At 44.2% G+C, this 11,280-nt stretch overlaps 1 protein-coding gene across 2 annotated transcripts in view; it reads right to left on the reverse strand.

Moving 5' to 3' along the window:
- Positions 1-9,799, reverse strand: part of Snapc3 (small nuclear RNA activating complex polypeptide 3) — a 32,842-nt gene extending 23,043 nt beyond the window's left edge. Inside the window, exons 1-3 of one of the 2 annotated variants that reach the window (XM_052717788.1) lie at positions 9,464-9,799; positions 8,698-8,775; positions 1,667-1,751 (exon numbers count right to left, since the gene is read on the reverse strand). In XM_052717788.1, coding sequence (XP_052573748.1) covers positions 1,667-1,751; positions 8,698-8,775; positions 9,464-9,765 — 465 coding nt within the window. In that variant the 5' untranslated portion in view covers positions 9,766-9,799. The remainder of the gene's footprint in view (positions 1-1,666; positions 1,752-8,697; positions 8,776-9,463) is intronic. The other variant, XM_052717787.1, reaches the window with a different exon arrangement.
- Between the last annotated feature and the right edge of the window lie 1,481 nt (positions 9,800-11,280).

Here is an 11,280-nt window from a genome sequence, read left to right on the forward strand (position 1 = left end):
CTTATAAAGAAAACACTTAACTGAGGTGGCTTGCTTACGGGTCAGAGGTTCAGTCCATTATCATCATGGTGGGACATGACGATGTGCAGGCAGACATGGTGCTGCATAAGTAGATGAGAGTCCTACATCTCGTAGACAGCAGGAAGTGCTCTGTCTCACTGGGTGTGCCTTGAGCATATATGAGACCTCAAAGCCCACCTCTGAATATGATAAGATAAAAAGGTCAATTTTTTTTTTAAGATTTATTTATTTATTATGTATACAGCATGTATGACTGCAGGCCAGAAGAGGGCACCAGATCTCATTATGGATGGTTGTGAGCCACCATGTGGTTGCTGGGAATTGAACTCAGGACCTCTGGAAGAGCAGTCAGTGCTCTAAACCTCTGAGCCATCTCTCCAGCCCCAAAAAAAGGTCAATTTTTGAATCTACTTTTAAAAAGGAACTACTTGTTTTAAATAGGGTAAGTAATGAAACTTTTTGTCTGAGATTATCAAATGTTACTGGACTGGACATTGTTATATATTAATGGAGTTTTTGCCTGAATCTGTGAAATGTTAATGGACTAGACATTGTTAATATAATTTTTGACTGTATATATTATATATACTTATTGGATAGTTTTTCTTGTATTAGTTGTAAGTTTTTTTTAATTTTAGACAAAATAAGGGGAAATGTGGTATTGTGTTCCCCAAAATATTGTGCACTCTAATAAACTTATCTGGGGTCAAAGACAAAGCAGCCTCTAGATACAAAGGCTAGAAAATGGTGGCACTCACACCTTTAATCCTAGCACTCCAGAGGTAGAAATCCCTCAGGATCTCTGAGTTCAAGGCCACACTGGAAACAGCCAGACATGGTGACACTCGCCTTTAATCTAAGAAGTGAGCCTTTAATCCCAGGGAGTGATGGCAGAAAGCAGAAAGATATATAAGGAGTGAAGACCAGAAACTAGAAGCATTTGGTTGGTTAAGCATTTGGCTGGTTAAGCTTTCAGGCCTCTAGCAGCAGTTCAGCTGAGAGCCATTCGGATATGAGGACACAGAGGCTTCCAGTCTGAGGAAACAGGATCAGCAAAGGAACTGGCGAGGTAAGGAAGCTGTAGCTTGTTCTGATTCTCTGATCCAGCATTCACCCCAGGAACTGGCCTCAGGTTTGATTTTATTAATAAGACTCTCTAAGATTCCTGCTACACACCTCCACAGTGGCACACTTCCTCCAACAAGGCCACACCTAATAGTGCCACTCCCTTTGTTTTAGAGTTTCATGCATGAAGCAATGGATTAAAAATATGGTTTTAAAAGCTGGTGGTACACGCCTTTAATCCTGGCACTCAGAAGACAGAGGCAGGTGAATCCCTCAGAGTTCAAAGTTAGCCTCATCTACATAGCAAGTTCTAAAATCTGCTCCCTTCCCACAAGAATATGGTAAACTCAGGAACAGAACAAAACTGTCCCAGGAACAGAGTGGTAAACAGGCACGAATTTGGTCGGATACCGACATAAGGACAAACTAAAAGCAGAAATCAGCCAGAGAGCTGGAGTCAAAGTGTGGCCCTTTCAGGGCCATGGGTGACGCTCTCCAACTAGCTCTCATCAGGCACTTAACAGTCAGTGACACGCTCAGCTTACTGTTTCTAGCAGAGGGCTGGAAAGGTGAGACTTACCATTTCATAAGCAAATGTTTCTTGTCTACAGGCGCGGTCTATCGTGATGTTTTCTTCCCGATAGTCCAAGAGCCCCTTCCGAACACTGACATGGACACATGAAAATAAAACAGTCAGCATGCTTTCCTGAATATTTAAAATATGCTTTAAAAAGGTCTATTTTTATTTTATTTGTGTGTTTGCCTGCATGTGTACCTGGCACCCACAGAAGGCAGAGGACGACATTAGATCCTTCCAAACTGGAATTTTTGAGCTCCTATGTAGGTACCAGGAACTGAACCCAGGTCCTCTGGAAGAGCAGCAAGTGTTTCTTACCACTTAGGCCTTAACATATCCTTAATCTTCAACATTTTTTGTTGTTGTCTTAGCAGAGATAAGAGTCAAACCCAAAATTTCACTTATGCTAGGCAAGCACTCTACTACTGAGCTACACTAACCAGCTCCAATCTTGTAACTTATTATTTTAGACTACTTTTCGACTTAAGTTACAAAAACAGTACCAAGACTATATCCCTTCTCTCTCTCTCCACAGCTTCCTCCTCCCGATATCTTCTGGGATCACAAAACCCCAAACAGGAATTAACATCAGCACAATAATTATTCGCTACTGATGGTTTCCAGATTGCACACAACCTTTAAGTAGGGCTTTCTTTTCCCCGTTCCAGAGTCCTATCTAGGATCCTACACGACACTGGCTATTTTCTCTTTGACCGTCCAGCCTGTTAGTTTCAGCCTCTCCTCAGCCTTCCTGATTCTAACACTGTAGCAGAGTGCCAATTGGGTCAGTTTACAGAATGCCAGGGCACTCTGTGACTTAGGTGACTAGTTCCCCTGTGACTGGAGTAAACAGCATCTTGTCAAGCACGTTACAAGGCTGATGGCATCCTTCCTGGTGCAGGCCAGCCCAAGAGTCTGGTAGTAACACGCAGTGTTACTAATGATGTCCTGTGTCAGGTAAGTTCTGTCTGCCAAGTGCCTCCACTAGACAGTACTTTATTTTCTCTGAAATGGATAGAGATCTGGAGGGAGGTACTTTTTTTTTTTAATGATTTATTCATTTTTATTTTATATGCATTGATGTTTTGCCTGCCTACATGTCTATATGAGGGTGTCAGATCCCCTCAGAATGGGAACTACAGACAGTTACGAGCTGCCATGTGGGTGCTGGGAATTGAACCCAGGTCCTCTGGCAGAGTCTTAACCACTGAGCCATCTCTCTAGCCCCTGGAGGGAGGTACTTTGAGACAATGCAATACTGCTTCTTCTTTCAGGAATTTAGCACTCATCCGACATTCCCCCCCTGCAAACCCATTTACCTAATGTTGATTTTTTTTTTCCCACTGAAATTCTATTGCAAAACAACTTGTCCCTTCCCCTTCACTCGTTTCTATTAGTGCAAACTCCACTCACACTCATTTTATTCCATGGGTTAAAAATCTACTATTATTTTGTTGCTCAAATTGTTCTAGCTTTAGTCACAAGGGGCCCCAAATATTCAACAGGCTCTGATCTTTTATTATTTTTGGTAGAAGAAGGTATGCATTCCTTAGTTTGTGGAACCACGGACATTCAAAACTCACTCTACTTCTCTTATCCAAAGCCTGGCATTAACCCTTCTAAGAACCTGCGTTCCTTTACTGGAGAGGCGTTTTGTATATTTTAAAACAAGGTCTCATGTAGCCCTATCTGTTCTTGAACTCACTACATAGGAGGGGATGACCCTGAACTCTGATCCTCTTGCCTCCATCTTCCAAGCATTGGATTACAGATTACACCATCATGTCCAGCATGGGAGACAAATTTAGAAGCTAGTATCTAGATACTGTGTGTTTTGATTACTAGAGTTACTGCTTCTAAGCCTTTTGGCTGAGACAGGCACAATCATGTCTGTTAACCCATGCATGTACAAGCATCTATATTTTCTGTGCCTGTTATATATTAAAAATCCTAAATTTGCCGGGCGGTGGTGGCGCACGCCTTTAATCCCAGCACTCGGGAGGCAGAGCCAGGCGGATCTCTGTGAGTTCGAGGCCAGCCTGGGCTACCAAGTGAGTTCCAGGACAGGCACCAAAACTATATGGAGAAACCCTGTCTCGAAAAACCAAAAAAAAAAAAAATCCTAAATTTACATGGATACTTTTATGTGCATGTGGTACGTGTGTGTGTGTGTGTGTGTGTGTGTGTGTGTGTGTGTGTGTGTAAGTCAAAGGTTGACATTGGATGTCTTTATCATGTTTCTTTATTTTAATTAATTTATTTATTGTCAGGGTCTTACTATACATATAGCCCTGCTAGCCTGGAACTTGTAGACCATGCTGGCCTTGAATTTGGAGATCTGTCTCTACCTTCTCAGTGCTAGAATTAAAGGCATATACCACCTTATCTGGTTCCACCTTATTTTTTTTAATTATTATTATTTTATTATATGTATATAGGTGTTTTGCCTGCATGTCAGTCTGTATACCACATGAGTGCCTGGTGCTCAGGAAACCAAAAGAGAACATCAGATCTCCTGGAAACGGAATTACAGAAGGCTGTGAGCCACCATATGCATGCTAGGAATTGAACCCAGGTCCTCTGGAACAGCAGCCACCTCTCTACTGGACTGCTCTCAGGATCCCCATGTCTCGGATTAGATGTGCACTACGGCCTCTTTTAAAGTGGGGACTAGGGAGCCAATTCAGTTCTTTTCTGACTGAGCCATCTCTAAAGCCTTCTATTTGGATACTTCAAATCCCATAAACCACAAGACTCAGAGTCCAACTTCTTACTTCTCTCCACAGGTGAGAAGGATGGCCCCGAGGACCGGCCCCGGCATCTGTGTGGTCACAGTGCAGTCGTCACATCCGTCAGTTTCCAAGCTGCTACACTAGTCCGGTAAATACCAGCAGGCGAGTGGTTCTCCCTTCAGCCTTCCGTCATCTCCAGCATGCAGACGCAGAGGAGGTCTCTGCGTCCTTAGTGCTGTTACACATTTCTAAAACACACGTGTTCACTTGCTAGCTTTTGTATCCTATTTTGTTTGGGTTCATATACTCATATGCAAACACACATTTTCTTTGTTTATAATAAAGTGTCTGTGTGTGTGTAAGCCAAGGACAATCTTTAGTGTTGTTCTTCAGTAGCTATCTGCTCTTTAAATTTTACTTATTTTTTTAAATTTGTTTATTTATTTTGGTTTTTCAAAACAAGGTTTCTCTGTAGAACAGCCCTGGCTGTCCTAGAACTCGCCCTGTAGACCAGGCTGGCCTCAAACTCAAAGAACCACCTGCCTCCCAAGTGTTGGGATTAAAGGTGTACATCACCATTGCCCAGCTTAGTTTCCTTTTTTTTTTTGATGGGGTCTTACTAGACCAGGGTAGCCTTACACTCATGGTCTATCAGTCTCCCAGGAACAGGGTTACAGATGTGAGCTATCACATCCAGCTTGCAAAATATTATAGTATCTTAAATACATAATAAATATAGGAGATATTTAACACACTATGGGAAATCCACACAGTAGAGTAAATAATGAAGCTATGATGAAGACTGAAGTCAGTGACTTCCAAGACATAGAAGTGAATGGAGAAAGCAAAGCCACACAGCGTATGGTAACCTTGGTTCTTACCTACAAATACACATTTCTACCCATTCTGTGAAAATGAACCTTCACAGTTGAAATAGTTTTCTTTTGCCACCTGGCACTCATTGACTCTGTAAATAATGGACAACGGAGAAACCCTGTACTGTATGTAGCACATGAGGGAAGGTTTTGCTTCCTGGTCTGCCATGCCAGCTCAGCAGAGTTCTCAAGGGTCCACAGCTCCCACTCGTCAATCCCCAGCTCCTGCGCTGCATGCAGTCCACAGCACCTGGTGCCCAGCAGCTCTCCTCGACACCTCTTCCCTCAATAGCTTTCCCTGGCACACTCGGTGGATTTCCAGCACAGGAACATCACTGCACTCGGGAAACATAGGCAGGTCCTCTCTTAAGGGATCTGGGTCTTACTCTTGGGGAAGAAATGCCCTCCTCCGGCATCCTCTGAGCCCAAGGGGGGAACGCTCCTTACACCCACTCTGTCATATACTCATATTTCCTTTATTATTTCTATCAAGACCTCATTGCTCCAATCCTTAAAGATTTTTGCTTGTTTTGTTTTTGAACCTGGAGGGTTTTCTGTATAACCCAGGCTGTGCGGAAACTTACCAGCCCAGCTGGTCTCAAAACTTGCCTCCCGCCTAAGCACTGTGATTACAGGTGTGAACTGCCATGCCCAGCTATAAAGTTAACAGTCCTTTAGATTAAGCTTTCTCCATTAAAGTGACTGCTCTGTTTTTCCTACTGAACTCAGACTGCTAAAGGAGATAAAATGCACAAGTATCCACTGATCTGAAAAAACTAACAGGGTAAACCAAAGCTGGAGAGAGAGGTTGGTTGTCTACAAGGGGTCAGTATGGAGGAAGTGAGGGAATGGGAAGGATTAGTAGGACCAAAAATGTGTGGCATTCTCGACTCTTCATTGTTGTGGTTACATTCTCCTTGTTGTTTTTATGCCCTAAGGGAGCCAGGCCAAATCAGTGGTTTGTTTTGTTTTGACTTTGGATCAGGGGATCGAAACCAGTGCCTTGTGCATACTTGGCAAGCATTTTGCTACCAAGTAATTTCTTTACTCTGGGGTCTTTTGAGACAAGGTTTGATTGTAGTCCAAGCCTGCGTGGGACTGGCAGTGACCCTTCCACCTCAGCGTTTCAGCCAGGTCTAGAAGGAGTTGTAACTGTGCTCCAAATACCCACATTATCTTTCTTAAACTTCTTAATGTAAACTATTGGTTCATCTCTCTTCCCCTCATTTTCCCATGAGGTGTTTTTGTCCTATATGTGGCTCTTGTAGTAAATACTTGATTTTCTCCAAATTCACAGGGTACCTTTCGGCATTATTTATAGTGCTTCTGCCATATAAACATTCTATGTTTCTTTTCAGTTTCTCTGATTTGAGTCCTGGTTTTACTGCACTCTGACCCCTCTCTCAAGTTGATCTTAAACAGTCACTTCCTGCAGTAAGTTCCCTTTGGAGTCTCATTTCCTCCTGTGTTTCTGTGATATTCAGGATCAGTTTAGAAGAGCCCCAACTTAATGGTGTTTTTTTCTGTCATCCTAGCAATCTAAGGTTGAATTTTTGTTTTTACATTTATTTGTTTACTATGTGTGCAAGTACGAGTGTGTACTCCTGCTACGGTGGATTACAGAGGTCAGAGGGGGGACTTAAGAAGAGTAGGTTCTCTACGATATGGATTCCAAAAATTAAACTAAGGTTGTCAGCTTTGATGGGAAGCACTTTTACCCACTAATGCATCTTGGTGGCTCAAAATCTACTTTTAAAACATCATTTCTGTTTGGGTCTTAGGATAAGAGTTATGGATCTCCTAATTTTGCGGTTCTCTTTTTCTTGCAGAACCTTACAGTTTCTTATCCTTTAAATGGTACATGTTGGTTGGAGCAGTAAACAGTGCTTTCTTGGTCATACCAGTGAGGAGGATGGGTAGAATACCTTAGTTGAAATTGTTATGGGTTAAACATAAGGGAAACAGATTTTACTATTAGCATATTAACAATTCTCTCTCTGATTTCACGAATTAAAACCTTCTGTTTTAAGTGGTTAAAACTTTAAATACTGGGAGGTAGAGAGATGGCTCAGCAGTTAAGAGCACTGGCTGCTCTTCCAGAGGACCCAGATTCAATTCCCAGCAACCACATCATAGCTTGCAACCATCTGTAACTCCAGTTCCAGGGGATCTGACACCCTCACACAGGCAAAACATCGCATAAAAATAAATAAACCTTTAAAAAAGAAAAAACAAAAACAAAAGCCCTTAAATACTAAGGCTAAGTTGTTTAGCGTGTTATGACAAGGGGGACTGTGCAGAGCAGATCACTTTCTCACACCTGTCTTCTTTCCCTCGTCAACACCCAAGTGTGCCAAGAAACGTCTTCGTCAGACAGGGGGACAGGAGCAGAACCAAGAATCAAGGGGCCTCAGATGTTCCGAACAGCCTGGAACCAGGCTGGCCTCGACTTTCTGGCAACTCTCTTTCCTCTGTCTCTCAAATACCAGGATTACAAACGTGAGCCGCACTCTGGCCAGATCTGTGCGTTTATTTTTATGTTAAATTATTGACACAAGAGAGGAAGGTTTAGGGAAAGACAAGCTTTAGGATTTTTTGAAAAGTCCAACATTTTATCTGTGAGCCTAGCAGTGGTGTCACATGCCTTTAAGCTGTTACACAGAGAAACCCTGTCTCGGGGGAAAAAATAAGAAACAAAACAACTGGTGCTTGTTTCCTTTTTTGAGACATCATACACCCCTGGCTGGCCTGGAACTCACTCTGTAGACCAGGCTGGCCTTAAAACTCAGAGATCCACCTCTGCCTCCCTGGGATTAAAGGTGTGTGCCATCATTCCCAGCCACAACTGGCTCTTTACCACGGTATTTCGAGAAACACCATCTGAGTATTTAGCTTGCATTCTAAAATTTAAGTAGATTAAGTCTACATTAAAAAATAAGTGCAAATTTGAATATGTATTGAGTATTAGAGGTTTTGTGTTTCTACATTTTTTTTGATTAAGAATATCACCCTGATTATGCAAAATGGTACTTTTGGAGCTACAAACTGATGGACAGACGGGGAAAAACATACATCTGTACCCCATACTCACAGAGTTAAAGCAAGGAAGTCCAAATGTTTAAACAACAACAACAAAAATCAATCATTGTTGAACTCACTATATATAATGGAGGCTAGCCTCTAACTTGCATTAATCTTCCTGACTCAGCTTCCTGAGCGATGGAATTACAGCCATGAACCAGGACGCCAAACTCAATGGTTGGATTTAAGTGGTGAGGATGTGGAGAACAATACTATACTTTCCAAAGTAAAATGTTCAAAAAGTGTTCAGACAAATAGCAGAAATGCTAACAGTGGAGTTTAGTGGTACATCGTTTCGTCCCAGCACCAAAACAAACAAACAGCATATAACAAAACAAAATCATACCATAAAGTCACTAGGTCAGTGTTCTCTGGGATGACTTCTGGGTCTTCATTTTCTTCGAGGCATCTCAGTTTATCAAGGCTTAGAAAGAGGGAGGGGTCGGGAGAGGGAGAAAGGAAAAGCAACATTTTATAATCAGCCGTGCGTTTTACAACGGCGGGTCAGAGCTTGTCCTAAATACATCACTGAATAATTAAGAAGTCTTATGAAATCCAGCAGGCGGCTCAAAGGAGGCCAGAATTCAAGACAATCGTTTCTCTGCCAATATGTTATACTGAAAGGATGTATGTTCATTTGAGGACAGCCAGTACTGTCAAATGGAAGACCATTACAAGTAAGTTTTATACTTCCACCCCCAGGTAAGGTACTTTTGAGGAAATTTAAGTAATAACATATTCACGAGGCCCACTAGAGACTACGGTTAATTGGGGTTTTAACACTGCTCTGATCAAGTCTCCTCCATCTCCACGTACTTCCATTGTCCAAATGTCAATGATAGTTACATTACCACTGTTACTCCAGCAAGCGCCTTAAAGATCAGAGAAGAAAGTCTTTTATGCAATTGTCGCGTCCCGTTACTGGATCGACCCTCATAAACTACTTTTGGACCCTAGCACCTCTTCTGGCCTTCCGGAAAGGGATTGGGAGGTGGGAGGAGTGGGGGATGAAGGTTAAACCACTGGCCCGCGGACGGAAGAGTCCCTGGGGAGCGCAGGGAGGAGGCTGCACCCAGCCGGATCCACGCTGAGCCCTGCGGCCGCGCACTCACCCGCACACGACCTTTAGCTCTGCGGCCGCCTCCAGACTGCAGCCCAGATCCCCGGCCACCGCAGCATCCTCCAAGCCGTTGTCCGACGTCCCTCCGTCCGCCGGCTGCGCGGCTGCCTGGGGCTCGCTCAGCGACAAATCCCGGGTCCCGAGCCGGCCGCGCCACAGCTCCCCAAAGGAACGCACGTGGAACTCCCGGGTGTGCAGCTCCGGAAGCTCGTACTCTGGGAAGTTGCCGTGGCTCGCACTAGGGACTGGGTGCTGCATACCACCCGTACCGCCGCCCTGCGGGTCCTCCGCCATATCAGCCGCGATCCCTTCCGGCAAAAGCTGGTGAGCGAGTGTCGCGGGGCGTGACGGGATTTGTAGTTGCGCGCGGCTCCCGGGCGGCGGGCGGTTGCGCAAGCCAGGTCTCAGAAACTACATTTCCCGGCAGGCCGCGGCCACCACCAGGGCGCGGCTCGGTCGCTGGGGGCAGGGCTGGGTGCATTGTTCTCTGCTTGTCCGTGGGCGGCGCCGCTCGATGTGTGCTTGGCGGAGCTGACTGGTTCCTGGGATCCACAGTTACCTAAAGACTCTATCACTGGGGCCTCTCTCACACTTTCCTCAGCCCTGGTTCGTGGGGAGGTACTTTTGTCCAGTGATGTTGGGAGCTATGCTACTGCCCCCATGTCCTAGAGCGAGAGAGTCCTGGAGGGCAAGGACCAGGGGCACTGAGACCGGTTCGATCAGAACCTTCCGAAAGGCCCCGTGTGCGTTTGCATGTATGCCTTGCTGTATACATGAATAGTAATGCTTTGGAACGTCGGCTGTGCTTCACACGCGGTTCATTCTTAGCCATGATGTATATTTTAAAAACTAGCAAATAGAAGTAGCTTAAAACTCGGTGGGTCTAGATAATCAAGAAGCTTTTGCCAACTCTCAGGTGTTCCAAAGATCAAAACAGGGTGTGCAGTACAAGCCCTGGCTTGTATGGTTGTCATGTGACACATACCGTATAATTCACCCGTATAAGCTTTTCTTTCGGTGACCTAGGATATTCACAGTTGAGCAACGATTAGTTTGAGAATGTTTTAACCACTCCTGAAAAGGAAATCTGTTGCTTTTAACTATGACTTCCAGTCTTCCAACTTCAGCCAACAGCTTTGCGTCTGTAAAGGTTTGGGATCTGGGCTTTTGGAAATATGACCTCACGATGTAAACCAGGCTAGCCTTAGAGCTTATAGCAATCAGCCTACTTCTGCCTTCTGAATCCTGGAATTAAAGACGTGTTCTACCACACCCAGCTTATTTTCTGTATTTAATATAAACATATTATGATCGTTTGTAACTGGTTTCTGTAATATTGCAGAATATTTCCACTTTGTAGCAAGTTTCAGTACTTTGTTCCTTTCTTGGTTGAATTAAATTGCAGTGCATGAATATTACACATTTTGTGTTTTGAAACTGTCTTTGGATAGGCTGGGATGTAGCTCAGCTGAATAGAATATTTAGCTCACATGCTTGAAGCCCTGGGATCAATCCTCAGCACCACATAAACCCAGTGTGATGGCACACGCCCATAATCCCAGCACTTGCAAGGTGGGGGCAGGAGGGTCAGAAGTTCAAGGTCATCGACAGGTACTTAGGGAATTTGAAGTAAGCCTGGAGTACATCACATCCTGTCTCCAAAACAACAAGCCGGGCTGGAGAGATGGCTAAGAGGCTAAAGAGCTCTGGGTACTCTTCTAGAGGACTGTGTTCCCAGCACCCACATGGTAGCTCTCAGCTGTCTATAACTACAGTTGCAGGGCATCTGATGCCCTCTTCTGGCCTCCT

The sequence above is a fragment of the Peromyscus californicus genome, unplaced genomic scaffold (assembly GCF_007827085.1).
Source record: "Peromyscus californicus insignis strain IS unplaced genomic scaffold, ASM782708v3 Scaffold_5__1_contigs__length_169319896, whole genome shotgun sequence".
NCBI classification, from domain to species: Eukaryota; Metazoa; Chordata; class Mammalia; order Rodentia; family Cricetidae; genus Peromyscus; species Peromyscus californicus.